The sequence below is a fragment of the Kogia breviceps genome, chromosome 2 (assembly GCF_026419965.1).
Source record: "Kogia breviceps isolate mKogBre1 chromosome 2, mKogBre1 haplotype 1, whole genome shotgun sequence".
Taxonomy (NCBI): domain Eukaryota; kingdom Metazoa; phylum Chordata; class Mammalia; order Artiodactyla; family Physeteridae; genus Kogia; species Kogia breviceps.
In genome coordinates, this window is record NC_081311.1 from 195,376,032 (window position 1) to 195,402,637 (window position 26,606).

Consider the following 26,606-nt stretch of genomic DNA (forward strand, 5'->3'; position numbering starts at 1 on the left):
CATTTGTTCTCAGCTACGTGAAGAGCCAGGTTAGGGACACGGGAGTCAAGATAAAGGCTTACAAATGAAGTTAGGGTTGTCATAAGATCAAGCCCCCAGGACACGAGTGAGTCGGGGAGGTGGGAGAGGCACGGGGCCTGCCTGGGGGCTCGAGCCGACCTGCTGAGAGCTCCTTTGTGTGTGCAGATGGAGCGTCATGGCCTACGAGACCAAACTCCCCCGGCCGGCCTCCTCTTCCACCGGCACCGAAGACTTGAGCGAGGGCTCCGAGGTATTTCCAGTTGCCCTACCGCGTGCTCACGCCATCCTCACCACCTTGGGGCCCTCCTTCCACCCTTAGACGTCCTCCCCTAGGTTAGACCCGCGCAGGTGCAGGGCCCGCCGCCCGTGGCCTCTGCCCCACAGGATGGGTGGTCGTCTGGGGGCTTCCTGGGGTGTCGCCGGATTTGGGGTCCTCTGTGACGATGGTCCCCTAGGACTTGCCGCCCCCCGGCTGCCAGTGCCCCTGCCCGGCCCAGGCTCCCACGCTGGTCCCGCCTCCTGCACGTCCCACCCTTGCCGTTGGTCTGTGCTAGTTCAGTGTGTAGCTCTTCTTTTCACTTTGCGGTGGTTTTTGTGATCAGTGGTTCCCTCGGCCCAGACGGGCGCAGTGCTGGGCGCCCAGCTGTGCTCACCCCACTGGACGAGCTGGCTGCTGGCTGAGCAGGAGAGGGGGCTCTGCCAGGGCCCGTCTGCCCCTCAGGAGGGTCAAGGGCAGCAGCTGGCAAACTACAGCCCCCCAGGCCACACCTGTCTGGGCTGCTGTGACCTGGCCTGTGAGCAGAGTGGTTTGCGCGTTTTAAGAGAGGGAGCCTACGTACGTGTACAAAGCCTAAGTATTTACTCTCTGGCCAGTAGTAAAGTCGGCCAACCCTGGGCCAAGGTCTAAAGAGAGGGCTCGTCACACAGGGTGAGGGACCCCAGTTCTGCAGGCAGGGTTGAGCGGTGAAGGGGGTGATTTGTATCGAGAGGTGGAGAGGGGCCTGGGCCGAGTTCCAGCCAGACAGAAAAATGCGAGTGGAGCCTCAGCTGAGGACCCTGCCTGCCGCCGGTGCTGCTGAGGGGGACGCAGGATGCAGGACTCCAGCCCAGCGCAGGCTGGCGGTGTTGAATCTCCGACGAAAGCGGCATGAGCCCTTCACGAGGTTTTATCACCGCGTTCTTTTCTGTTAAGATCCCTTCGTCCACAGCTCCGTGACGCTTTTGAAATTTGTCAGAGCGTGAAGTGAGCTGGGGCTGGCCGGCAGGGGGGGCGGTTAGCGTGGAGCTCACCGGGCTCCGTCGTGGGGCTGACAGTCGCCCGCCCTGTTTGGGGGCAATGGCAGGTGCAGCAGATCCTCTTCTATGAAGACTCGGTCGCAGCCCATCTCTCTAAGATCCTGACCTCCGACCAGCACTCGGTGGTGATCTCATCAGCCAAGTGAGTGCCCGGCGGCCTCAGGGGAGCCAGGGCCCCAGCCAGGACCGTCTCTCTAGAAGCCCCTTCCCGCGTTCCCCCCACAGAGTGCTCTGCGAGACCGTGAAGGACTTCGTGGCTCGGGTGGGGAAGGCCTACGAGAAGACCACCGAGAGCTCGGAGGAGTCGGAGGTCATGGCCAAGAAGGTGTGTCCTGGGCACCTGGGGTGGGTGTCAGGGCAGAGCAGCAGCCCCTCCACTCCCTCCTCTGTTCCCCGCCCAGTGCTCTGTCCTGAAAGAGAAGCTGGATTCTCTCCTCAAGACCCTGGATGACGAGTCCCAGGCCTCGTCCTCTCTGCCTACGCCGCCCCCCACCATCGCCGAGGAGGCGGAAGACGGGGAGGGGGCGGGCGGCAGCTGTGGCTCCAGCTCCACCGGGGACCGCGCTGTGGGGTCAGCCTGCCCAGCCCGGCCGCAGATATTCCGTCCTCGGGAGCAGCTCATGCTGAGAGCCAACAGCCTGAAGAAGGCGATTCGCCAGATCATAGAGCACACAGAGAAAGGTAGCCGGGCTCTGGATGCCGCGGGGCTTTCTGCTGGCCAGCACCGGGCGCTCCCAGTCTCCCCCCCGAACGTGGCGCGAGACGCAGAGGGACCCACCGTGTAGGCCAGAGCCACTCTGGACCGCCTGACGCAGGCCAGCGCCTCCTTCCTCAGGGCCTGTGCCCGATGGAAAGACACTGAGTGGACGGCAGGGCCGAGAGGGCACCCCCAGCTGGTGGAAAGGTGCCTCGCACGGGCACACGCGGGGAGCGTGTTGGGGGACCCACTCCCTGGAAGCGTCCTCACCTGCGGCAGCTCTGCCAGACCTCGGGCGCAGCCTGGCCACGTCCGCTTAGAGGTGGGACTGTCCCTGAAGGTGGGGGGGCCGAGGAGAGCCTCGGTGCTGAGACCTGAGGTGCTCTGAGGACACCCGCAGAGGACGGCCCCGTGCCCAGGAGGGAGGTGGGCCCGGGCCAGAGGTGGGGGATGAGGCTGTAGGACGATGTGAGGGACGGAGAGGTGAGGGTGGGGTCGGAGGCTGGGCGGGCTGGGGCGGTGCTCAGAGACGGGTGCCACCTGACCGCAGGAGCGTGGGCGGCTGCCCTCCGCCCCCATTCTGCCAGCGCGTGGGCGGGCGGGCGCGTCAGCGGCCCCGCTGCGAGGCTCTTTCTGCCTCAGGTATGACTTCTGATAACAGAACCCCCGCCCGGCCGCCCGCCCCCACCAGCCCCCAGCTCAGGGTCCCACCCCCGCGCGTCCTGTTGAGCATCCGCTGGTGTCTGGGGGAGCGGGTGTCCCGCAGGGGAGGCGACTTCCCCCGGGTCTAACTCGGGGTGTGCCTGCGGTGCGAGGCGACGCTGATGATTCTAGGGGACGGGGCGGGGGGAGTCCACCGGCCGTGGAAACGCAAGGGGGGCCTGGGGCCAGCGGGCGCTCTGCCCCCAGGGGCCCTGCCTCTGCCTGGTGAGCCGCCCAGCCCCGCTGCTGCCTGTCGGGGGGGTTTCCGGGGTGCCACTCGGCACCCCTTATGCAAACCGGGATGTAAGGGGATGGGGGCTGAGTGCTGTCCACTCCAGAACAGGCGGGGCTCAGCAGCACGCTGAGGGTGGGGACCCCCAAACCCAGGGTGGAGAGGGGCTCCAGGGGCCCCCCCGCTCTGGAGGTGCTTGTGGATGGGCTGCTTCTAGAGGCTTCCTTGTGACTTCCAAACCGGCCACAGGGCTGTAGCTGTCCGGCTGGGGGGTGGGCTGGGGGCGGGATGAGGCCTGGCAGGGTGGGTTGGCTTGTAACAGTTGTGCGTTTGTACAGCCCCTTTTCTCACTGGTAGCATTTTTGCCCACTACCATCCTTTCTTCCCCGCCTTAATTTTGCTTCTGCCTTTTTTGTTGGCAAACACGACTTCAACCTTTCATTCCTGACATGTGAAATTTCAGTTTCTCTGGGGTTTGTCAGAGGGCGTGGGGACCGCGCCTGAACTCGGGTTACAGGGAAGAAAACTTCCAATAAAAAGATGTAAAACTACCCTCTACCTCTGGCCGGGCCCAGCCTGTCGTGCCCTGGCCGCGGCCGGGCAGCCTGTGATGATTTATTTCCGTTTTTGCAGGACATTCAGGTATTGAAAGGGAGGGGGAAAAGAAAAGACCAAAAAAAGAGAAAAAAAAGGTGTGATTTTGAAATTGAAAAGAACACTGAAAGTTTACATTTTATAACATTATATGCAGATTGTATTTAAACCAGAAACGTTTAGGACAGTTGTAACCCTGTACAGCTGATGAAGTATTAAAACAAGACAAAATAGTTTTAACGGAGAGAAAAAAAAAAAAAGGCGGGGGCAGCGTCTGCGCTGTGGTGTCTGAGGCAGGCGCCGGCTGCAGTGGTCGAGGGGCCCGGGGCCTGGACAGGTCACCGGCCCTGGTGTCCAGGATGCCACTGCTGACTGTCCTTAGTCGGCCTGGGGGAGAGAGGCACCCCCTGCACAGGATTAAAGACTCGCCCAGTTGATCGCTCCCTTTTCCTAGACTCTTTGCTAAGCTTTGAAGAGAACGCTGTAAAACCACAGTAACCTGTGAACTTCATTACCTCCACCCTCACCCAGACCCTGAGATCCTCCCCATCAAGTTTTCTTCTGTCTTCTCTCTCGGTACCTTCAGAAACCATCTCATACCTTTTCCGCTCTCATCAGACCCCTGTCTCTCTGAGCAGATCGACCTGCTGCTTCTGACATTGAGAACAGTGAGGTCGTGACCTGCCCCCGCGCACTGGCGTGTGCCCTGTTCCCCCCGGGCTGTGTGTGCTCTCGCTCGTTACTCTCCTCCCCTCCGTCTCTCCCAGCCCTCGGCCCTCCTCCCCAGCCTGCTGGCACGAGTGTCCCAGTGCCCCGTGTGCCGGGGCCGGGGAGAAAGTGGGACGGGCGGAGCTTCGGGTCTAAGCCTTCAGCCGAGACGACGTTTGAAGGGAGATGAGTGAGATGAGGCGGGGGGTCTGCGTGCAGTGGAGCCCCGCCAGCCTGGTGGTGCCTGCGGGGTAACGTCCGTGCGCTCAGCCGCAAATACCCTTGCCTTGCACAGCTGTGGACGAGCAGAACGCCCAGACCCAAGAGCAGGAGGGGTTCATCTTAGGTCTCTCCGAGTCGGAGGAGAAGAAGGACCTGAAGTCGGACGACAGAGCGTGCCACGGCGAGGGCCACGGCGCCGCCAAGGGCAGGAGCCTCCGCAGAGGTATGGCGGCCCTGGTGACCTGTGGTGCCGCCATCGGGCCTTTTTGTCTGCGATGCTCAGAAGCTTGCCTTGGGAAGCTTACGGGTGCTTTCTCACGGTGTCTGTGGCCGCTTGGAAGTGTAAAAAGTCTCAAACTCGCAACCTGTCTCACATACCACCTGCTGTGTGCAGTTTGCCTGGTGCAGGCCCGGCAGGACCCTGGGCGGGGAGGGACCTTGCTGCTGGGGACGGTGCTGCCCTCTGAGCCTCCCTGCGCACCCCGACCCAGCGGGCCCTCCCTGCGCACCCGGGGTCCTCACCCAGGGCTCGGGGCCTCCTGGCTGCGGCCGGCCACATGCCACCTTTGCTCCAGGTGGTTCGGGACCACCCACCTGTACGGGCCACCACCTGGGGACGCCTGGTCCTCCTGGAACAGCCCCAGCTCTGTGCGGCCCCCTCGCTCGTGGCCTTTACGAGCCACTGGGAGAGCCTGCCCCGGAGTTTCCTCCACCACGTTCCTGTGCAGGACTCCCCTCTGCCCACGCACAGACCCCGCGGCCTGACTGCGGTTGCAGGCCGCCCCTCCTCCTCCCCGGCGGGGGAGGCTTCACCGTCACCGAGGCCCCAGCCCCTCAGGGGCCTGTGTCTCTCTGGCGGGTGTCCGAGCCCGCTCGCCTCTGCGTCCCCTTTCTCGTTTCCCCTCCTTGCTGCCTGCCTCCTTCCTCGTTCCTCGTCTTGCACACTCCGCGGGGCTGGTGGTGCCTGTAACCAACCACTCCTCACTTCCCTCGGCCCCTCCTCCGCTGCCCCTTTCTCCGATGAACCCCGCCAGTAGCTCACTCGCATCGCCTTCTATCTTCTGTTCTGTTCTCTTAGTGTCCAAATCCCCGTGCGAAAAGCTGATAAGCAAAGGAAGCTTGTCCCTGGGTGGTTCTGCCTCCCTTCCTTCGCACTCAGGAAACCGGGACAGCCTGCCAGCACTGAACACGAAGATCCTGTTCCCGAGTGAGTGTTCCCCCGGGTGGGCTGGGGTCGCCGGCACCGCACAGAGGCCTGTGTGTCTGGGGGAGGGGCGCGGGCAGGGCGCTGAGCCTTCCAGCTCGGCGCCAGCTCTCGCTCTGCCTGGCAGTGGTCTTGTTTGTTACAAAGAGCAGACGGCATTCACATCGTCGCCCCGGGGTCCCAGGAAGATGTCACTGAGGAGGTGATAGTCGAGCTGGGTGCTGATAGGTAAATAGGAGTTGGGCTGAGTGAAAAGGGAAGGGCCGGCAGGTCGTGACGGGGAGCCGGTGGATCACCCCTTTGTTTCCAGCATGACTGCGGAAGGAACACAGCTGGCCGCCAGGGGAGTCGGGCCCAGTGCCCTTGCCTGGCCTTCATTTTGCCCAGGATCATGTCAAGGCAGCCCCTGTTGCATCTTCCCTCAGGGGGAGTCATGGTGACACTTCGTGTCCGCGGTAGGAAGGAATGGCACGAGGGGTCGAAATTGCCGATAAGCCTCCCTTAACCAGCTTCGTGAGGCCGCTTCGTGGGGCCTCCTGGGCAAAGCTAGAGCACGCGCTGCCCTGTAAGTGATTCGGCAATTTCTAGGTGAATCTCAGTTGAATAGAAAGAAAATTGTGGAAGCTCTAGGGAAAAGAGGCTGAGACAGATTTGGTTAATACGCAGCAAAGATGTTCCTGGCAGGGATGGGTTGGCAGAATGTTCAAAAGCAGGGCTCCGTCTCAGCCTTACTGTTGATCATTTAAATTTTTAAAATCGGTGCAGGTATCTTGAGGGTTCCTTGATGTTTAACCTTTTCTCATGAATTTAGCCTCGTAAAGTTGTATGCCTAGACCCTACGATTAGTTGTAGTAGGGATCACTTTGGTGGAGTTTCTTAAATTGAGTGAGAGCTATCTTTGTGAGCTCTCTTCTGATGTGTCTCGTAGGTGTTGGTTACCACCCGGTGTTCATTTTTGTTCTGTGACTGTGCATTTATGATAGGGATTTTTGCCCTGAGGCTATTAATTGTCAAAGTTTGGACATTTTTATGCAATATTTTAGAAACATCTTATTATAATAACCTTCTGAAGAACACGTGGACCATCAGTCTCAAAGACACGAGGGCCTCGTCGTTTGGGAGCCCCCAGGCAGTGCTGTCTCCTGTTTTCTCCCTTACAGGTGTTCGCGCCGGGATGTCCGGTTCCCTGCCTGGAGGTTCAGTCATCAGTCGATTATTAATTAATGCCGATCCCTTTAACTCCGAACCAGAAAACCTGTGAGTGTGGGGTAAACCAAGGGGGCGTGTTGTTAGCTGAATGCTGGAGCGTAGAAAACCGGCTTGGAATTAACGAGAGAAATTCGGGAGCAGCTGCCCGGGTGATCCTTTTCCGGCTGGCGTTGGCCGATAAGGGAGACCTAGAAGGTGTGAGGCGTCCGGGGCAGAGGGTGGGTTGAGAACGTCTGGGAAGGGAGGCGCCGCCCTGGTGCGCCCGACCTTCTGGGGCCTCGGCAGGCTTGGAGGGTCTGCCCGCGTCCTCGGCCACCCTCCCCGCCGTCCTGGCTGGCCCCGCGTTGGCGCCGCCTCCTCACCGCCTGCCTGCCGCTTCCGTTGGTGTAGCTCCCGGGCTGGAAGCGCCTCCTCGCCGTCCCCGGGGAGTTGCTGTCCTGGGCTTGGACTCTGGGGAATGAAGTCCCGGCGCTGCTCTGCGCACCACGTGCCGTGTCCGCTGCCCCAGTGTCAGAGGCAGTGAGGGCTTTCGCGCGGCTTGTTCTCGTGTGTGTGGAGACCGTTGCGGGGACAAATGGTATTTTGGAAGCCCAGCCTTCTGGATTTCCCTTTCTGCTGGCTGATAGCAAGTTCTGGGCAGCTAGCGGCAGTTGGTTAAAAGTTGTCCAGTATGTGTGTCCGGCGTGGAGGGGTGAGTAACAGTGAGAAATGTGCGGTGCGGAGACTCTGGCTCTCGTGAAGCAGAGCTGCAAGCTTGCACAGCGGCAGCCGGTTTTCCCGCAGGGCGGCCTGGCTTCCCATGCCTGCGCCAGGGCCGGCCCGCGTCCTTGTCCCCAGCCTGGCACCCCCCTCCTGCCTGCTCCTCGCGCCGGGGCCTGGCGGGGGCTCCGGTCCTGACCCTCCCTGAGTTGTACTCCCCGGCAAGGCCAGAGCTGTAGCCTTCCGCGAGCAGAGCCCACAGAGGCCTCTGGAGCCAGATGTGCCGTCTCTTTCCCTCACGCGAGGTCCCTGCGTTCCCACGCCCGGCAGCGAGGGCTGCGGCCTCTTCCCTCAGGGAGAGACGTCTCCTTCCCCTGGGGAGGCGCCGGCTGCTCTCCTCTCCTCCCTCCCCAGCGTGGTGTACCGGGCCCCGCCCACGGGGCTCAGGGGCCGCAAGGGGTCTTAGCCGCAGTGGGCCTGGGACGTGGGGCCGGGCCGGACATTTTCACATTGGGGACTTTGCTTTGGTTGCGTCTAGGGACGTTTGAGGGACGCTTTGGGATCCAGGGTGTAAGCACATGTGAGCGTGTGTGCCACGATGTCATCAGGTTTAGCGTTGCTGATGGGAACGTGAGGTGGTGCGGCCGCTTTTAAGACAGTCTGGCGGTTCCTCAAAAGCCAGGGTTGCCACGTGGTCCAGCAGGTCCCTTCCTAGGGTCACCCCCAAGAGAAGCGAAAACACGCCCCCACTGAAGCGTGTGTACGAGTGTTCACAAATCATAGCTCAAAAGTGAAGCAGCCCAAAGGTCCATCAGCCGAGGATCCCTGCAGTGGGTCGGCGCTGTTCGCCATTAACCGGGCTGAAGCATCGAACTCAGATGAACCCGGTGCTCGTGGCGTGAAAACGTGCTCAGTGATGGGAGCCAGACGCAAAGGGCCACACGCTGTGTGACTTCATTTCTAGGAACCATCCGGAATCTGCAAGTCCCAGAGGACAGAAAGCAGATTAGTGGTTGCTGGTGCTGGGGAGGGGTTGGGGCTCATGGTTGAAGGATGTGGACTTTCTTTTTGGGGTGATGAGCTGTTTTAAAATTGATTGTCGTGACTCTGAATACATGAACAATCACTATGGAGTTGGACGTTTTAAATGGGTAAATTGTATGGTATGTGAGTTACCTCTCAGTAATGCTGTTACCTCCCCACCCCCTCCCCAAACCAAAACAAACAAACAAAAAAACTGAGTTTTGCCCTCAGGAAGAACTGCTTAGAGGCTGGCATGCAGGGTTGTTGTAAATGGCCTGAAACGCCCCTTTGCAGAGAGTATTACACAGAGAAGTGCGTCATGAACAATTACTTTGGCATTGGCCTGGATGCGAAGATCTCCCTGGACTTCAACAACAAGCGTGACGAGCACCCAGAGAAGTGCAGGTGGGTGCCGGCTCCTGCGCACGCCCGTCCTCCGGGCCTCGTGGTGGTTTCTCCTTCCGGCCGTGGGGTAATCTCCGGGGCGCGCAGAGCCCTCAGGCAGAGTACAGACACAGAGCCCGAACGAACGCCTTGTCAGAAAGCGGGGCGTGTCTGTGTGTCGTGGCCACGGCAGTGGCATCTCCATGTCACCCTCAGGTGGGGTCAGGGCTTGCTCCCCCGCAAGGCCCTCGAGCAGGCAAATGCCATAAGAGAGGCCCCGGGGGGTGTTTCCCTGGGGTGTTCAGGTTCTCCCCTAAATCACCACGTACTCTCTCCCCCTGGCCGGGGAGAGGACGGAGAGAAGTGGGAAGGTTTCCTCCTGGCTGAAGTAGAAAGTCCTCTCCTCTGGGGAGACATGACAAGGGAAGAAGGGAGTTGATGTCTCCTGCCCCACCCCACGGTGACCATCACCTGGAGGGCAGATGTTCAGCTGTGACTTTCTAGAACTAGAGACAGGGAAGCTGGTGTGGAGTTTGGGCGGAGAACAGCCATTGACGCAGGAGGAGGGGGCCCCTTGCTGGAGAGCCTGCAGGCCTGACCCCGCCAGGTGCCCTTGTCACTCGGAGGGAGGGGGTCACAGTGACGCCCGAGGAGCTGCCCGGCAATGCCCCAACTCCTGTGTGGTTGGACCTTTCTCGGAAAACAAAATCAAGCATAAGAACTCAAAAACCTCGGAGCTCTGGGGCTCGAGTGTCGGAAGAGGCTCAGAGGTCCCCAGCGGGCATCCCTGTTACACAGCACATGATGGGAGCCCAGGTCATTTGAAGATGCCCCTGTTAGTCTGAATACAACTGAAAAGGCATCGAAATGCATGTGATTTATCAGAGCAGAATAGGCGAGGAGCAAGGCCACATGTGATATGTTTTTAGAAACTTGGGATCCTGGCATATAATCTTCCCTGAGTTTGTATCTTTGAGAAGGTCTACTTAGAAAAGGCCACTTCTACAAATCTACCCTTAAAAAGTAATTGGGAACTTCGGCAAAGAGAAGTTTACCAAGGGCCACTGTCACGTACGTTATAGAGCTCAGGCGTGGGAACAAGTAGAGACCCGTCAAAGGGGTTAATTCAGCGAGTCTAGTGGGAAGTGCCCTGCTGTGGTCCTTCCTGCTCAGGACACAGGGCGGTGCTCTCCGTGCAGGGCAGAGTGCACAGTTACTGCTATTTCAGCTGTCAATCAAGTTCCTAAGGAAATACACTGAAGCGTTTATCATCAGTACTTACAGATGTGGGGATTGTGAATTCTCCTTTGTGCTTCTCTGCCCTTTCCAAATTTTCTGTGGTAAGCATGATTTTATAGCTGGAAAAAAATTGTGATTTATACGTTTTTTTGTGAGATTCTGTAATGTCTTACCTTTTTTACCTCTCAAGGTATGATTATTTCTCGGCAGTGTTACTCTTTGGCAGAGTTTCTGGTCAGTGAATATATGTCTTTAGCCCACCTCACGTGGACGTGTGACCAGGGCGTGTCCTCCTAATCTTAACCGTGTCGCCACTGGGAGGGATTGTCCAGCGTGACCCGCTTGTGATGAGGTGGCAGCAGGGGCCGCAGGTAGCTGTGTAGAGCAAGCTGAGACCCACGTCAGCCCTTTGATTTCCACCCCTAGGAGTCGGACCAAGAACATGATGTGGTACGGAGTCCTCGGCACCAGAGAGCTGCTGCACAGAACCTACAAGAACCTGGAGCAGAAGGTCCTGCTGGAGGTGAGTGGGCGGCCGGCCCCTCTGCTGACCCAGCGGCCCCTCGGCCCTAGCCCGGGGAGGGAGCCCTCGGAAGCCTGGGTCTCTCTTCTCTCCTTTTACGTGTCGTTTCTGCCGCTTAGTGTGACGGGCGACCCATCCCGCTGCCCAGTCTCCAGGGAATTGCTGTCCTCAACATTCCCAGCTACGCTGGAGGGACCAACTTCTGGGGGGGCACCAAGGAGGACGACGTACGTACCGGGGTGTGGGCGGCCTGGGCCCGAGCTCAGGGAAGGGGATGGGGGCGGGGTCACCAGAGAGGCGGCCCCTTCGGGAGCCATGGTGGAGCCCCCCGCTCTGGGGGTGCTCTGTCAGTGAGGCCGGCGGTGGGGGCGCAGCAGAGAGCAAGACAGGCAGGCCCACTCCCGCGGCCTCGAAAAAGCGATGCCAGGCAGGACAGGTGTGGTCGCAGGTGTGGCTTGGAATCCGGGCCCAGGTCTGGGAAGGCTCCTAGGGGGAGGGACACCTGCACTGAGAGCTGAGGGTGACTCGGGCTTGGACGGGTCCGGTGGTGTGGGGCAGGAGGAGACCAGGGAGGCCGTTCCCATCAGAAGGAACAGCGGCTGTGAAGCCTTGGCGGCCAGGCGGGGCTGGGTGCGGGAAGGAGGTTCTCTGGCCGCGCGTGTGCTGGGCGGAGCACGGAGAGGTCAGAGCTCCCGCGGGTCGTGGGTCGCGGGTCGCGCGCGTAAGCCAGGGAGGAGTTTGGAATTTATGCCGAGAGCTCTGGGGGCATTGATAGGTTTTAACCAGGGGCCTGACTTCCTTCCTACGTAGTAGCTCATAAAAATAGTTCACACCAGCTGCACACTGAGCGCGTGCGGTCGCTCTTCTCAGCACTGTGCCCGTCGGCGGCCCTCCCCTGTGAGGAACGTACCTGTGTTAGCGCCATTTTACAGATGAGGGAACCCAGGTAGAGAGACAGTAACTTGCCCAAGCCCCCACGCCAGTAAGTGGCAGGTCTGGGCGTTGATCTCAGGCAGCTGCTCTCAGGATCTGAGTGGAGACCCGTCAGCAAGTGTTCACCCTGTAGCTTCTCCTAGCGGTGGGCCTGTCTGGCTCTCGCCAGTGCGGCGGCCCCCAGAGTGAGAAGGACGCGCGTGGCGGCGGGGCATGTTCAGGGAAGCTGGGAGCAGAGGTCAGCTCTAACGCCGGCCCTTCCAGACCTTTGCAGCCCCGTCGTTCGATGACAAGATCCTGGAGGTGGTTGCGGTATTCGGCAGCATGCAGATGGCCGTGTCCCGCGTCATAAAGCTGCAGCATCACCGAATCGCTCAGGTACCCGCCGTGGTCCCGGAGGCGGGAGGGGCTCACACACGTCTGGAGCGGCAGGCCTGGCCCAGAGCCGTGCTCTCGAGATAAATGGGCCCCCCCGGGTGCAGAGCTCAGGGGAGTGGGCGCTTTCCCAGGATCGCCCTGGCCACCTCCTGGTCCAGAGCCCGTTCTCACCTGCCGTGTTTTGACAATTAAAAAGGACTTTCGAAACTGGGGCCGGCTTGTACCCTCCCTGACTCACTCTGTGGGTACCACCTGTGTCCTGCCCACTCCTGCTGAGGTGGGGTGAGATGAGACGGGCCTGGCTGACCTTGGCCCCTGGGCCTGCAGCTCTGAGTAGCCACAGCCTGAGTCTGGGAACAGAGGCCGAGTGCGTGGCCTCGCCCGGCTGCTCGGAGGCCCGGCCGGCGGGTGGCGGTGTGGGTTCCCTATCCGGTACTTCTGGTAGTGGGTTGGGAAGGGTGTGTCTGTCGGCGGGCTTGGGGAGGGCGATGTTTTCATGCACACGGATGGGGAGCTCGTGCTCCCCGAACCCCAGTCCTTTCTGTCCCCATCATGGGCTGCTTGGATTTCACAACTTTAATTCCTTGGCAGTATTTTTTGTTGGGTGTTTGCTCTGTCCTGGGAGTGTCTGCACGTGCCCAGGGACCCAGCAGCTCTTGGTGGTCACGTGTCCCCGCCCTGGGCCTGGTGCTGGTGTCTGAGCACCAAGTTCCCTGCGCTGCGATCACAGATGGTGGTGCTGGGTGCAGCACAGTGGGAGTGCTCCATGAGCTGCACCCCAGGCGGGGATGCTCTGACCCCAGAGGCTGGGGGGGCAGGGTATGGCGTCACCCCAGGGGTCAACTGGCCGCCGCAGAGGTGTGTAGGGCAGGACGTTGTCCGTGGTGCTGACAGCACTTGGAGGCTCCCGGGTGCAGCTCGGTGATGGCTGTGATGTTTGCTCAGTGTCGCACAGTGAAGATCTCCATCCTGGGGGATGAGGGCGTACCTGTGCAGGTGGACGGAGAGGCCTGGGTCCAGCCGCCAGGGTACATTCGGATTATCCACAAGAACCGGGCACAGACGCTCACCAGGGATCGGGTAAGACAGACTGCCTGCCTGCGGCGCACACGTGCCCCTTCTAGGAGAAGACCTGGAGTTTTTAACGTTTTGTTCCAGGAATTTATTTGTTTTTATTGAAGATTAAGTGAACGGGGCTCTAATTTCTAGGCCCGCGCCCTCTCCCCGCAGCGTTAAAAAGAATGTCTCCCTTTCTAGCCGGTTATCCCGCTGTAGGGTCCCAGCAGTGCCTGTTAGGTGTGCGCTCGCAGGAGAGAGTGTAACCCTGGCTCCGGTGCCCTAGGCCTTTGAGAACACCCTGAAGTCCTGGGAGGACAAGCAGAAAGGCGGGCTGCCCCGCCCCCCGTCTTTCTCTCTGCACCCGGAGATCCTGTCCGAGGAGGAAGCCAACCAGATGGACCGGTTTGGGCAGGCAGCGGGGGCCCTCATCCACAGGTGGGCGCCACCCTCCCTCCGTGGCCCACTCCCCCGCGAGAGCGCCCGGGCCCCCTGGCGTCACTGGGACGGCCCTGGTCCGTGGCTGGGCCGCAGGCGCTGAGATGCCCCTGCCGGGTCTTAGGTGCCGCCTGCCTCCTTCACGAGGGCCGGGCCCGGCTGTCTGCTAACCCCGGGCTTGGGCATTTTCACTAGCGCTCTTCCAGGGATTACCCGGGGTTTATGCAGGCGGAAGCTTCACACCACAGGCGTTCTCAGAGGCAGCTCATAGCATTTATTGTACAGCCTATCCCGGCTCTCTGAGAATGGTACCCCTCCTGCCTCCTTTACCCCCCAGAGTGCGGGTTTGCTCTTAAGAAGCAGACCTTGTGGTTATTTTGAAAAAACAAAAGCCAGCAGCCAAAGGCGTTTCCTTCTCCTACTCAGCCTCCCAGAGCCGCCGCGGACCTCCCAGCCTGGGGGTCTCCGCTCTGCCCGCCGTCCGCTCTCCCCAGCCCCCGCTGCGTCCACCCGCCTCACGCCAGCATGGCCCTCCCTCCTGGTGACCTGTGCCCTCCCGGTGGCCACGTCCGCTGACCCCCTCCAGCCGCTGTCTGGCTGTGTCTCTGCATTGAACCTCCCCTCCGTGCCTCACCTCTCCCTGCTGGGAGCCGCCTGCAGGCCTGGTGCCCCTGCACGGTGCTGTGGCTGCTTCCTGGCTCTCTCCTCCTCTGCCTCCTGCTACTTACCCGCTTGCTGTTTTACAAGGTGTAGGTCTCATTTGGGGCATTTACCGCCTTGGTTGAGTTTCTAGAAACGTTTGGGATTTTGTTGTCAGATTTCCCACTTAAGGCCTCCTCTGCCACCGGTCAGGAAATGATCGGCCGTCACGGGCCACGGTGGTCGAGTCGTGGTCTTGTCGCCCCTTCTGGGCCGAACCTGGGCTTGTGCGACTCGCAGGCTGCCGCTCTTCGGTCTCACGAGCGCCGTGTCTCCCTCTAGTATCCGGGAAATAGCGCAGTCCCAGCGAGACGTGGAGCAGGAGCTCGCCCACGCCGTCAACGCCAGCGCCAAGTCCATGGACCGAGTGTACGGCAAGCCCAGGACCGCAGAGGTGCCTGCGCTTCTCCGGTCTTTCTCCCGGGGACCCCTCTCGCCCACGGGCCGTCTCCACGGTGTCTGTTCTGGTTCCTCCCAGGGGCTGAGCTGCAGCTTCGTGCTGGAGATGGTGAATAACGTCAGAGCTCTGCGCAGCGAGACGGAGCTGTTGCTGGCGGGGAAGCTGGCCCTGGTGAGCTGCGGGGCTGCTTGCTGTGCGCACAGAGGGCAGCCCGTCTCAGCCCAGTATCCCCGGCCTTGGGAATTCTAGGCCCCCCGTCGGAGGGGCCTCAGAGGCCATCTGAGCTGACAGTGTGGTGATGCTCAAACCCTCTGGCCGCGTCTCACCACGTCAGCTCCAGGGTGTCCGAGACTGGTGGACGGGACCTCCTGTGTCGTAGATGGCGCTCTGCCCCAGACGCCACCAGGTGTGCGGCCACTGCCGCGGCCGGGCTGGCTGGCCTTTTCCCCGCGCCCAGAGTCGGCCGCCTTCCTCGCTCAGCCCTGCAACCCAGCTGATGAGTCAGCCCCGCGGAGGCGTGCGGCTGGAGTTGGACTGAATCGCAGAAGCTAGCACAGGGCAGACCCGAGAGAGCGCCCGGCCAACCTCCTTGTTTTAAAAAACGAGGAGGTGGAAAAAGGTCAAGGAGGCGAAGTCACTGGAGAACCGCCCTAAGAGTCCGGTTCCACACCCTCTGCTCATTCCAAAATGCCGCGCTGTCCTGACACGTTCCAGCTGCTGCCCCCGCGGCCCCACCGTGCTTCCTGTGCTCTGGTGCAGGCGGGCTGCTCCCCCGCCTCTGAGAGAGGGTCCCGAGGAAACCAGAGCAGGTGACCCGTCAGCCCTGCTGATGCGAGTTTAGACAAGCTGGGTCTGCCCCGTCATTTACGAGAGGAGAGTTGAATTCTCTCACCCGACACTACTTACGAGGGGAGGTTCTGAGTCTGGCCCTTAAGTGGCGTTCTGGGACTCAGTTTCCTTGCAGGTTTTTAGAAAACTCTGAGAGCAGCCCAGCCCCTGGGGCAGACCTCACATCTGTGTGGGTCTCTGCCACGGCCCCATCTCCTCCCTGCCAGTAACCAGCTGTGTCTCTTCCCTCCCTGCCTGGAGCAGCAGTTGGATCCCCCTCAGAAGGAACGGCTCACGGCTGCCCTCGTGGAGATGGACCAGCAGCTCAGGAAGCTGGTGGACACCCCCTGGCTGTGCCAGCCCGTGGATCCTGGTGACGAAGAGGTATGTGGGTCACGGGGCTTCAGCGTCGTGTCCCTGGACACAGGGGCGCTCCCTTCAGTGCCTGAACTCACGTGCTCTGTGCAGCGTTGGGATTAAGATAGTGTTGGTCCTGCAGCCCCTGATCTGGCCTCCCACACTTCTCTTTTAAGATGCGTTCAAGGCACAGAGGTGAACTTCGGCAGGTAGGAAGGAATTGGGAATTGCTGTTAAGAATGACCCTTGGTGACTGGGGCACAAGTTGCCCTCGGCAACAGAACTGCGGGGCTGTCCAGGACGTAGGTGGAAAGAAGGCTGAGCCCAGCCCCACTCTTTACCCCCAGTGTGGAGGCACATCGGTTGGCTAAACAGCAACCTCCTGGGAGTTTGTTGTCGACAGGGGCAGAGTTGCTGTGTTCAACTCACAGTCACGCTTTTCTGTTGTGTGTATTTAGAGACCCCAGCTTGCGCAGGTCTTATAGCTGGGACAGCAGATGGGACCCTGGGCGTATGCGCCCTGGCGGTAGTGTCTCCTGAAGCAGGAGAGGCAGGAAGAAGGCCCTGGAGAGGCGCTTGTTGTTGGGTTTTGCGAGCAGCACCTGGAGAGAGGCAAACCCTAGATGGCCTTCCTCTCAAGGGGGGAACAGAGGTGGGCCAGGAGGAAGGTTCACCAGGTAAAGAACTGCTAGACACATTAGGCGCCCCTGCTGCCGGCTCGATCGTTAGGACCCATGGGCAGCAATAGGGCGAGGGGACAGGGGGCCGGCAGTCCAGAGCTCTTCTTGAACATGCAGGCGTTTGTTGACAAATGTGAACCCCGCCTGGAAAACTGAGTCAGAGGCCTTCCAGCCAAGAAACAAAACTCAGCAACTGAAGAATGAGGACATTTTGGTTCAGAGGGCCAGGCCAAGCTCGTCAAAATTTGTAGTTAATTATAAATATAAACATTTTATTTAAAGATAATTACTAAAAGAATATGTAAAATATTCAATAAATGTAGCAGTAACCTAGGCCTGTGATTCCAGATTATGTTGTCAGAGCCTGTGAAGTGTGGGCAGTGCACTGGGGGAGACGGGAGAGGACGTGGACGGGAGTGAGGGCACGTTAAATCCGTCCTCTGACGGTGGTGGAAGGTTAATGGAAGTTCTTGACTTTGATACTGAGAGAAAGGTAGAGTCAATGATGTTTTTAAAACTTAAACGTAGTTTTAAAGGTAGCTTTTAGTAAAATTGAAAAGGTGTGTGTCTTTTTGAATCACCACAGAAGACACAAGCAAAATGTAGTCTGTATCGTAAAAGAAAATAAAAGAAGTAGTGAAGATGGAGCTAACAGCATAAAACTAAGAAAATAGAAAATAATATAACTGCTCCTCTTAAAAGCAAATTATTCTTAGATTGTGTTAAAAAAAAGAAATCTAACCAAATACTAGTCACAGGAGCCCAGTTTTCTCTTCCATACCCTCAATAAAAAATTGTGACCCAGAAAGATTAAAAATAAAACAATTTCAAGAAAACACAATAAAAAAATCCAAAGTAACAATGTAAAAACAGTATTGCACACCTAAGGCAGTAAATGATAGAGGATCACTTTGTATGGGTAAAAGATAGTAACCACATCATTATGCTGTATATTGCATAATTCTGAGATAAACTTATGACGGTTACAATAATGATAAACTCTTGTCCTAATATAGCATTTAAATGAGTTAAAGTATGTATTTCCCAATATGTGAGATTTTTTTCTGGTAAGTTTTTTGTTATTGATTTTTAACTTCATTTCACTGTGTTCAAAGGCAGTTGTTTGTATGTTCCCAGTCCTTTGAAATCTGTTGAAACTTACTTTATGGCCCAAAAGGTGGTCGGTTTTTATAAATGTACCTTATATCCAGTTGTAATTATTTACATCATTAAGTCCTTACTTTGTTTTTTATTTTTGTGTCTTCTTGATCTGTCAGTTACTGTTGAACTCTCTGATCGTGAATGTAGATGTCTCAATTTATCCTTCTGGTTTTGTGTATATTTGCTATATGTATTTTGAGGTTATGTTATTGGATGCATACAAGTTTCATCATTATATAAAGACCTTTATTAATTCTTTTTGTTTTCAAGTCCACTTGTTCGGTATATTCTTTTCCATACTTTTTCATACTTTCACTTTCACGCTTTATTTGGAGTGTTGCTCTTATAAATAGCATTGCTAAACTTTGAGTTTTTATTCAGTATAGTACTCAGTGTTTTGATTGGAGAGTTCAGTCTATTTACATTTATTATGATTATGATATGTAGATATATTTTTACCATATTTTGTGCTTTCTGTTTGTCCCATTTTTTTCTCTTCGTTTCTCCTTTTTGATTGATGAGTCTCTCCTTCTTGCCACACAATTCTGTTTGTCCCCTCTACTAGTTTGGAAATATGTACTCTTCTGTCTGTTCTTTTAGTGATGACCCCCAAAATTTTAATCTTAATTTACATGCATAAGATATGTAAAGCTACAACTTCTTGAAATGATAGGAAGTGTCAGAAACCCAATTTTGTAGTGTGAGCTATCCCTATCACTCCATGATTAATCACGTGAAACAAACTGTCACAACATCTGAACAAAGCAAGTTGATAGAATACGTATATGTAGAATATATATACAAGTATATATCATGCTTCTCTATAGAGAGAATTTTATGCTCTGCAAAGAGGGAAAGTGCTCTCTTTTCTGTTGCCCATAGGACATTTTGAAAACCTGATCATTTTCTAAACTGGGACTTACTACTGATGGTATGAAGCTCTTTGTTATCATTGTAGAAATTGAGAGGAAGCGTTTAGAAACTTCGAAGCACTTGAGAGGGAAACTTTATTTATGTTGAAAATAATAAATTTTTAAAAATAAATTTATTTATTCATTTATTTTTGGCCACGTTGCGTCTTTGTTGCTGCACTTGGGCTTTCTCTGGTTGCAGCGAGCGGGGGCTGCTCTTTGTTGCAGTGCACGGGCTTCTCATTGCAGTGGCTTCTCTTGGTGCGGAGCACGGGCCCTAGGCACGCGCGAGCTTCCGTAGTTGTGGCACGCTGGCTCAGTAGTTGTGGCTTGTGGGCTCTAGAGTCGCAGGCTCAGTAGTTGTGGCACACGGGCTTAGTTGCTCCGCAGCATGTGGGATCTTCCCGGACCAGGGCTCGAACCTGTGTCCCCTGCGTTGGCAGGCGGACTCTCAACCACTGCGCCACCAGGGAAGCCCCCATCTTTGTCATTTTTAAGTGTATAGTTCAAGTAGTGTTGAGTATATTCACATTGTTAGGAAACAGATCTCCAGAACTTTAAACATTTCATTTTTAAAAAGCAGGACATTGGATTCCAGACTTCAATATTATCAGTAGATCCCCTGAAGTTATTTCTTTAAGTCAAATAGTTGATGAAAGAAGTTCTTTGTAACAGAATTCTAGCTGGAGCGTGTAGGATTAAAGCGCCATTTTGCGTCCCTGGGGACACGAGATGGATGGAGTCAGCAGCTCTGGGCCACACGGGGAGTGGGGGGGCAGGGACATGCCCGTCAGAGCCAGAGCGCGAGTTGCCCTGCAGGGCAGGCGCCTGGTCTCTCTACAGGTGGCCCCGAGGAGAAGAGACTGAGCCACGAGAGCTGGGTGTCCCCTGTGAACCCCGTCAGGGTCCTGATGCAAAGGTTTGCTCCAAAGGTTTATCCACACATATCCAGCTGTGAGGATAAGCCTTTGGAGCAGTCGGGGAGATGTGATACAAATGGATTCCCGAGAGCCAGATGAATTCTTGTTAGTGGTATCAGGTGTGATAATGGTGCCATGAGTATGTTTTGAAAAGAGTATTCTCAGAGTTGCATACTGAAGTACTCATGGGTGGAGTGATTTGATGTCTGAAATCTGCTTTTAAAAGGCCGAGGAGATTAAATTAGATAACAGGTTGATAAATCAGCCACATTCTACTTAGTCTCCTCGTCTTACCGGTGGAAGAAAATATGCACATTGAAAAAGTTAGAAGTACACTTAAAGCTCATGTTTGCATTGAAGAAAGAAATTGTAGAGTCAGGAATGGGGTTTTGTGTGGATTCTGGAGAGCACCTGCCTCACACGTGGCCGCCCCCCCTGCAGGCGGCGCTGAGGAGTGAGGGGGCGGCTCGTCTTGGGGCGCCGACCGCCCGGGAGCCGGAGTTCTTGCGCGGAGCGGCGGTGCGAGAACGGGCGCTGGGTAGTTTCGCCAAGAATAAGACACCTGTAAAAACAAGTTTCTGCAATACTCACAGTCACTGACTAGAAAATGTCATTGTAAGAGGTCTCTTTCCACGAGGATGACCGCACAGGGGCGTGATGAAGACGCAGGGCCACGACAGTCTGGGTGTGGAGACAATCAGTATCTCCAGGCTCTGGGTTGGGTGCAGTCGCAGTGAAAATGCCGCTGGAGTTTTTTCAGTGCGACCCGATGTCCCCGGCAGGTCTGAAAGTGTGTCATAAAGCTGGGCCGTCCTAGCTGTGCCGTTCGTTTGCTGTGGAGATGTAGGTAGACAGGGCCCAGGGGCAGAATCCAGGCCGGTGGGGCCAGGAAGAAGGTGGCACACCTGAAAATAAGGAAATTACGCTTTCTTTCTTTGTGAGTAGGTTTATACACGTTATCAGAACAGGGTACGAGTTTGTGCACAAAGTGCTTTACTGGCGGAGACCCCTGCCCAAGCTTCCGTGAGAATCGGCAGAGAAGGTCCACAGGCCCGTGGGGAAGGGGCCGCGATGGCTGCGCCGTGCCCTGGACTGCTCTGTGGGGAGGTGGCCACCGAGCAGGGACCCCGTCCCCGTGTCCCTCTTACTCCCTCCCCTCCTTGATTCTGCCTCAGGGAGCAGATCGCAAGGAAACAGTGCCAAGTGCAGGAAAAGCTTTATTTAGAAAGATACTCGTGATACCGATAGTCAAAGCCCGCCAGTGCAACGCTGGAAGAGTGGCTAATAACTTACCAATCTTGATGTAATGGTCCTGATATATAAATAATATAGAGAGAGCTTTCCAGTCACGTGAGAAATAAACACTGTAACGTGAAAAAAGAAATATGAAAATAGATACTTATCACTGTGAAACCGCTCTTTAAAGGCATTAAAAATCAGCAATAAATACAAGCCTGAAAGCCAAGAAGAAGCCCGGGACTGAGTATCACGAACGGCGTGTCTTCCTAGCTCCGTGCCTGTCTGGTCGAGGGGCGGCTGAGGTCTTGGTGAACCGGGGTCTGACTCTTGCCGTTTCTCGTTTGCCACACAGAACGTGATGCTGGATCTTTCCAAGCGCGGCCGCAGCGGCAAATTCCGCCTGGTGACCAAGTTTAAGAAGGAGAAGAATAACAAGAACAGAGAAGCTCGCAGCAGCCTGGGAGCCCCGGGTACCTGCCCTCTGCAGCTCTCCTGGCCGCCCGGGCTGTGCGGGGCCCAGGCTCTGCTTTCTCCCTGGCCTCGTGCTTGTCCCCGTCGTCCGGGGGCCAAGGCCTCTGGTCATGCCCTGCGCCCACTCGTCTGTGGCTACGGAACCGCACCCCGGCTTTCCCGCTCCACGTGGGAGGCTCACCGGTGTCACGCCCTGCCCTGAACTTGCTCCCGGTGCAGATTCTGGGTGACAGACAGGCCACCGAGCTGCCTGCCTGCACTAGATTGGGGCGCAAGGTGGGGAGGAGACAGCAGAGGTGACAAGACAGAGACACAGCTCACACTCTGGCCACACGTTGGCCCCCTGTGCCTGCTTCCTCTGTGGGGCTGCTCGTCCCCCATTAATCAGTTCACTGATCAAGGCCCCTGCGCTGGGAACCTGGGCTGCCAGTGGCCCTGGGCCGTGAAATCAATAGAAAATGGCACTAAAGGATGTTTCTCCTCCGGGTCAGTAAACTGGGGCTTTAGAATCTCCATTCAAAGTGTCGGCCCTGAGCACAGCTGCCCCCAGGCTCTCAGGTGCTGGGCGGCCCCAAGCCTGGAGTTGGGGGTGGCATTTGCTGCCAGTAAGGGTAGCTCCCTTTGATTTTTCTTCTTCGCATGTTTGTCCAGAAATTGGGTTTCTTTGAATGATGGTGGCTCTGACTCCATGGAATCTCTGCATATGTTTCCCTTCCCGCTGTGGGCTGGAAGTGAAATGGACCCCTCTAGAAGGGAGAGGGAAGCTGACCTCGGCCGCAGTCAGACCCATGTGTCCCTCCTGGGACAGAAGGCTGCTGGTGACCTGGCAGGAACAGGCACCAGCTTCTGCAGCAGCTCACGCCCCCGAGGGCGGGCAGCTCCCCTCCTTTCTGCACAGCCTGGGGCGGCACCTGGGGCTGGGTGGTGGGTGCCTGCTGCTGGGGTGTCTCGGGTGCTTGCTTGCTGGGGTGTCTCGGGTGCCTGCTTGCTGGGGCGTCTCGGGCGCGGGCCGCTGCCTGCTTCGCGCTGGGCTCTGGGCACTCACTGCACTCGTGCTTTTCCGTCTCCGACAGTTCACCTCTGGGGCACAGAGGAGGTTGCTGCCTGGCTGGAGCACCTCAGTCTCTGTGAGTATAAGGACATCTTCACGCGGCACGACATCCGGGGCTCAGAGCTCCTGCACCTGGAGCGGAGGGACCTCAAGGTACTTCCACAGCGTCTCCTGGGAAGGCGCACCTGCGCTCCCCGCGGCTCCCCTGTCCCCTCCCTCTGACCCGGCGTCAGCAGTCTCTTCACCGTTCTTCTCAGGCCTTTGTGCGCGACCCGGGGTGACGCGCGGCGGCTCCCCGATGTGACGTCGCACCTGCTGCGACCAAAGCCCGAGCGGACCCCGTGGGGAGCCTCGCTCTCTTAGCCTAATTGGACAGTGAGCCACGTTAGCCTTAAAAACCCTTTGGGGAATGCAGCCCTCCGCTGGTCAAGCTGAAGCGCTCTCTGTGATGACAGCCACCCGGGTGAAGGGGACCCAGCGGACGGGGTTCCGTCTCCCTCGCCTCGGGAGGACGCGGGGCGGTCCGGCCGGGGCTCCCGGAGCCTGGCTCTCTGTGCCGCTCAGGCCGCGTCCCGCCCCGAGAGCTGAGAGGCCGCCGAGGGCGTCGGACGGTGGCGCCTTCGGGTCGCCCGCCTCGCTCGTCAGTGTCTTGCTCCCTGTGCGCTCGCTTGACGACTCCGTCAGGGACCGGGACGTGGCGGGCGGCCGCGGCCCCCCGTTGTCGCTTTCTCCCTCACTCGCGCTCGGACGCGGGCGGCGGCGCGCCGGGGCCTGAGCGCTGTCCTCTCCCTGCAGGACCTCGGCGTGACCAAGGTGGGCCACATGAAGAGGATCCTGTGTGGCATCAAGGAGCTGAGCCGCAGCACCCCTGCCGCCGAGGCCTAGCCTCCGCCCTCCGGGCCTGCGTCCCCCGCGCCTCCCGAGACTGAGCCGGCTCGGCGCCGCTCATGGTGCTACTCCCGCCGCTCCGGCCCGGCGGCCCGGCGCCCCGGGTCCCGGGCCCGGCCCGCAACACAGCTACCTTCCAGCCGCCGCCGCCCCGCCCGCCCGGGGCTCCTCGGCCCCGCCCCGCCCGGGCTCCTCGGCCTGCCCTCAGCGGGGGGTGGGGGGCACCGTCCCCGCCCCCGCCAGGCCCGCGCCGTCCCCGCGCGTCTGAGTGCCCTGCTGCGAGCGCGGCCTGGCCGCCTTCCGTCCCGCCGCTTCAGTTTGACACGAAGGCGACGCTGGGTCCCCCTTAAGTCGAGCAGACGGTAGTTAGGGTCCGGGGCTGACGAGCTCGCGCCCCGTCCGTCTCGGCCCCTGGGCTGCGGGCGCGGGGTCCCCTCTGTGCCCAGGACGCCTGGCCTGGCGTCTCCCCGCGGACAGATGCCGGTTCGTGTTTTCTGTGTGGAGGAGGCTTCCCGGGCCGCCCCGAGTTTCTCACCCCGGGGTGACTTCTCGTCTCGAGCCGCCAGGTCGGCGTCCCTCCGCGGGGAGGAAGCTGAGCCGGCACCCCGGTCCTCACCGCCTGGGACTTGGCCCTTTTCTCCCCTTCCGCCTCCAGGGGCTGTGCGCCGGGGCCCGGGAGCGGGGGCGCTGTCGTTCCGAGGGGCCCATGGGGCGCGCGGCGGAGCAGCACTGACCTGCCGCTCGCTTCGCACACGCTCTGCCGGCTCCCCGCCCGCCGCGCAGTCGGCCGCTGCCTCCGGCCGGCAGGGGCTCCCACTGGCGGGCCTCCCGGCGCTGAGCTCGGCCGAGGCCCCGCCCCAGGCCAGCGTGTCCCCGCGGAGCGGGGTGGCCGCGCTCTGCAGTGCGCTCAGCCGCCCGCCCCTCGGAGGTGAGACCCACCTGGCCGCCGCTGCCGGTGGAGGAAACCCAGTCGCCACAGGTCCCTGGGTTTCAAAGTAGAACAGGCTGGCCCGGCCCGCGGTGCCAGGCGCTGTCTGCTCTGTTGCTTTGGGCGGCGGGGCTCCCCGGGCTCTGAGGCCCTCGGGGCCGACGCACAGGCGGGGACTGGGCAGAGGAGGGTGCACGAACGCGGGACTTGGTGGCCTGGGCCACCGTGGCCCTCAGCGCCCTCCGGTGGGAAAGCCTTAGGCTTAGGCGTGGTGTGTAAAGGTGACATCGTCAGTGATTAGAGCAACACTGTTTACGTGAAACCACTTCCTGAGGGTAGCGAGTGAGAGCGAGAGTGAGAGCGAGTGGGGTAAACACGAGCGAGTGGGGTAAACACGAGCGTTGCGCGAAGCCGCGTCTGCAGGGCGGCGTCCCACGCGCGCTGTAGTGCGTGTTGCTGCGCGTGGGGCTGCCCTCCGGGCCCCCGCCCCCGCCGTGCTGCTGGACTGCTGTCCCTCGGGGGCCCCCGGGGTCTCACGGTCCTGTCAGTGTAGAGGGAGGGAGGAGGGATCCCTGGAGCCTTGGAGAAAAAGTTTTGTGCCCTCTGGTGGGGCTTCCCCCATATTTATGATTTTAATTTATACAGCGCCCACCGTGGAAGCAAACGCCTCCTGTATCGCTATGTACATATCCACATCTGGAGTTGTAAATACGTTGTTCTGTGTATAAATAAAACGAGCCTGTTTTTGATCTTTCGCTGTCGGGTTTCTTGTTATCCTTCCTTGCTCTTGGACGTAAGATGCCGTTGCCAAAAACCTTCCCGAACTGGGTTCAGAATTACGTTTTTCAGCCGCTCTAAAAACAGGTTGAATTGGCGGTGGCTGAAAAACAAAGTGGGATGAATGCCATTGTATTATTTAGGGTGTAGGTTCTAGGATCTGTTGAATTAAAAATTCAGCAACCTTGGGGCCAGGTAGCACCAAGGTTCTCAGGCTTAATCACTGAGGGCCGGCCTGGTCATTTTAGCCAATATCCTAACCTCCGAAGTCTTTTACATGTAACTGCAAGCCGGAGCTCGCCTACTTACCGCTCTGTTTAATCACAGTACCTTTATTACAAGGGAGCTGCCTCTCCAAGCTCAAGGTCACTTTAATCATCCCCCCGTTTCCTGGGGTGAAGGTTGGGGGCTGGGATCACGTTGTCGAAAACCAGGCTGGCAGGGTACCGTAGGGCTGTGTGGGTTTGGATGTGTAGGTTGCCTCCCCAGCAGCTCTCCTCTCTCCTCCTGTGCTTAGTAGAGCCCCATTTTTGTCCTGGGGTGCATGCTCCTCCCACCTGGCCCTCCAGGATCAGGGATCACATCCAAACATGACCATGTCCAGGCTAAGGTGTGGGTGTATAGCGGGTGTTGTCTCCTCTGCGTCTCTTTTTAAGGTAAAAGGAAACCTTTCAGAAAGTCTGGCTTCCACTGACCTCCCCTAATGTCTCACTGTCTAGAACTGTATCACACACTCATGGCTAAACCGGCGGGTGCAGAGGGAATGGGGCTATGCCAGTGATGGCTGATCACCGTGCTGCTGGCCTAACACGTTTCTGTTATCTTATTCCAGGTGCCGGCTTCAGGACTTCACGCATCCCAACTCATCTGTTCCTTAGCAATCCTACGAGGTGGGTATCTGCATTTTACAGATGAGGACACAGGCTCAGAGAGCTTCACGACTTGTCCCAGCAGCACGTGGCAGGGATGGGGGTCACGGGGCAGCTGGGTACCGGAGACCACACCTCGAGGGCCGTGCTGGTCCTGGGTCCCAGGCCTGACACCGACGCCAGCCCACGCTGACAGGTGAGGGAACGGCCTGCGTCACACGCAGGCATCCTGGCCTGGGAGCCTGTGGTCCCTGTCACACTGGGATGGCAACTGTGACCGGCTGCCCAGCCCAGGTGCCGGCCTCGCAGCAGCGTCTGTTGCCAGTTTTGATCACAAAAGCCTAATAAGCAGATTGTAAAACTCGCAGAGGAAAACCCGCCAGCTGGGGACCTGAAGGCTTTCTCGCTCGCGCCGTGGACAAAGCAGATCGACCCAAAGCCTGAGCTGCGCCTTCCGGGAAGTCACGTTGCCGGCCGGGACCCACGCTGAGAACAAAGCTGCCTGTGGTCCCCGGTCTCCAGGACGTGTGCACGCAGGAGGGAAGCGTCCCAGCGCGGCCGCCGCCGGGCGCACCCCCCGGGGCCGGGCGGGCGTGCAGCGCCCGTCACCGTGGAGGCCGTGACCGCTCCGGGTGGCCCCGACCTCCGGAAGAGCCGTTGTATCGTGGTCCCCACCCCCTTGGTAAGCTGGTTCCAAGTCGAATCATGTCATTGAGCTGCTGCTGGCCGAACCGCGAGGCGCCCCATCCGTCGGGCCCAACCCACACCCCAGGTTGCGGGCAGGAGCCGGTGGGCCCGAGCGCCTGGCCCCTGGGCTGTGGGAGTTGGGGCTGCTGAGAGGGAGGTGGGGGCCCCGCAGAGCCCCCCAC

At 58.5% G+C, this 26,606-nt stretch overlaps 1 protein-coding gene across 10 annotated transcripts in view; it reads left to right on the forward strand.

The window, feature by feature from the left end:
• The window catches only part of DGKD (diacylglycerol kinase delta), a 105,611-nt gene extending 80,771 nt beyond the window's left edge, over positions 1–24,840 (forward strand). For 6 of the 10 annotated variants that reach the window (XM_059054381.2, XM_067027192.1, XM_067027194.1 and 3 more), the window contains 19 exons: positions 187–271; positions 1,365–1,459; positions 1,516–1,642; positions 1,719–1,998; positions 4,546–4,695; positions 5,551–5,679; positions 6,837–6,933; positions 8,839–9,012; positions 10,657–10,753; positions 10,873–10,980; positions 11,951–12,064; positions 13,010–13,144; positions 13,407–13,558; positions 14,540–14,651; positions 14,736–14,828; positions 15,750–15,869; positions 21,106–21,223; positions 22,298–22,428; positions 23,071–24,840. In XM_059054381.2, coding sequence (XP_058910364.1) covers positions 187–271; positions 1,365–1,459; positions 1,516–1,642; positions 1,719–1,998; positions 4,546–4,695; positions 5,551–5,679; positions 6,837–6,933; positions 8,839–9,012; positions 10,657–10,753; positions 10,873–10,980; positions 11,951–12,064; positions 13,010–13,144; positions 13,407–13,558; positions 14,540–14,651; positions 14,736–14,828; positions 15,750–15,869; positions 21,106–21,223; positions 22,298–22,428; positions 23,071–23,160 — 2,407 coding nt within the window. In that variant the 3' untranslated portion in view covers positions 23,161–24,840. The other 4 variants (XM_059054383.2, XM_059054382.2, XM_059054384.2 and 1 more) reach the window with 4 other exon arrangements.
• Positions 24,841–26,606: the final 1,766 nt, after the last annotated feature.